Raw genomic sequence first — 1,909 nt, forward strand, 5'->3', positions numbered from 1 at the left:
CTAAGTTCCATGTATGAAAATATTCTAATCTATTTCTAAAACTAAATTAATCATCTAGTTCATTATTTTCATATTCTTATAATTTTTTTAAGAGTTGGTTTAAAATAAAACTGTGGACTTTAAAAATATTTATTGCGTAAAAAGTATAAAGAGAATTTGCAAGAGTAACTCTTAACGCAAACGTAACAATATTGATCTATAGTGTTAATTTTAAAGCCTTCCAGTCAATTCTTTTTTAAATTACTTGTTATTTAATTTATTCTCATAAATATTACAAAATGATTTAAAAATATATATTTAAATATTTAATGCTACTTAAAAGTAATTTTAAAACACCACTAATAAAATGAACACTCCATAAACCAGCAGACAAGGGTAGGCTATTAATGGCTGTTGCTGTTTATCACCCGAAATTGCTACAAATAGTCTCGAGGCTGATATACTTGACCATATTACTGCTAGAACTGCTAAAATAAGACCTGCAGGACCACTGAGTTTAAAGAACACCCCTAATAAAGATAGTGCCATAATCGGAATCAAACAATAACCTAAGATACTTGCAACCGTGCTTAACGTAAATGTGTTACTCGTAGATGCCATTAACGAGAGTAAACAGTACATTAATATGCTTGAAATCATAGATATGCCATAAATGTATCCAAAGTGTGCGTTCTTCCCTGCCAAAAATAATCCAACGGCTAATATCAAGTAGAACATGATAGGTCCTGCCAGGTCAGATTCTTTAGTGAGATATTCTGCGTCATCGGTTAGGCTATGTCCTCTTAGAGGATTCAATACTGCTAGCACTTTCTCTAGGATACGATCGGGATAAATTTCCAGTTCCTCTAATAAAGGTGGCTCATCAAATTCATCGATTCCTTTATGTTCATTGTTGTATTGATCGGGTATTAGCATCTGTGTGGGGTAAGTGGAAAAATTTTGGTCGCCATAGTCATCAGCTGTGTTGAATTCTAAAATAAAATCATTTAGATTAATTGAAAAACTTATAACCTATATTTTCTACCTAGCTGTTGATTCGTAAATTGCGAATAATCTTGTTCATAAAATGTTTGGCTTACAACAGGCGTTTGGTTTTGCTGGGACCAATAAAATTCTGATTGATTGCTGTTAATATAATCGCCCATATTGCTTGCTTCAAATTTTTATTTTCTTGTAACCGATGTTTATTTTTGGTTAAAAACGACATATAAACTTGACGTTGGCAATGTTGGCATGTCAAAATTGTTAAATATCATTCAGGGATATGTTCAGGGGAAACGTCGGGCGTTACCGGGAGACATCTCGATCTCTTTCTAATGCATGCATTAGAAAGATATCCATTATCGCCTCACCTTCAGTTGAACGCGTGGTTCCAGCCACAGACCACCTAGACTGGCCGTATCTAATTCCAATGCACGGGTATCAGAGAATGCAAAATCCGGGGAAGTGGAGTGTGGAAGGCAATCTGATCGCCCGCATCTTTAAGCAGATCCGGATTAAGCAATATTTTTATTACATATTAAACATTATATTGCATCTTATGACATATATTGAATTTTAAGTTTGTAATTATTCAGAAAATAGTATATTTTAGTGTCATATTAACTAAAACTACAAAATAATTTAAATATATTTATTATCCTCTAAATAATATTAATTTATTTAATATTTGCCTTTTCGTAGATTTTACCGAATTAAATAATTTGACTTCATGATTTATTCGTACATCGATATACTTTTCACATTCAGCCCTTACAAGTTCTATTAAATGATTACAATTGTTAGGCAAATTATCAAATTGATGTTCATGCAAATTTTCAAATATGTTCACATTCAGAAAGTTTTTTAATACATGATAAACAATTTTATTTTTCTGTAGCCTAGGTGTTCTGCTTTCATCATTATTTAA

General features: G+C 31.7%; 1 protein-coding gene across 1 annotated transcript; it reads right to left on the reverse strand.

The window, feature by feature from the left end:
• Positions 1 to 279: 279 nt before the first annotated feature.
• Positions 280 to 1,243, reverse strand: LOC108916149 (protein YIPF7). The gene is made up of 2 exons (XM_018722353.1): positions 1,025 to 1,243; positions 280 to 971 (listed from the first exon to the last, which is right to left on the reverse strand). Exons 1-2 carry the CDS (start codon positions 1,143 to 1,145, stop codon positions 328 to 330), a joined length of 765 nt encoding a protein of 254 aa, XP_018577869.1. The 5' UTR covers positions 1,146 to 1,243; the 3' UTR covers positions 280 to 327.
• Between the last annotated feature and the right edge of the window lie 666 nt (positions 1,244 to 1,909).

This window comes from Anoplophora glabripennis, unplaced genomic scaffold, assembly GCF_000390285.2.
Source record: "Anoplophora glabripennis isolate ALB-LARVAE unplaced genomic scaffold, Agla_2.0 scaffold1885, whole genome shotgun sequence".
Lineage (NCBI taxonomy): Eukaryota > Metazoa > Arthropoda > Insecta > Coleoptera > Cerambycidae > Anoplophora > Anoplophora glabripennis.

What these genes read in the sequence shown, in the direction of transcription:
- LOC108916149 (XM_018722353.1), bottom strand. Translation starts at nt 1,145, where the DNA reads ATGGGCGATTATATTAACAGCAATCAATCAGAATTTTATTGGTCCCAG. An exon ending in ATTTACGAATCAACAGCTAG is followed by an intron (nt 972 to 1,024) that starts GTAGAAAATATA and finishes ATTTTATTTTAG; the next exon opens with AATTCAACACAGCTGATGAC.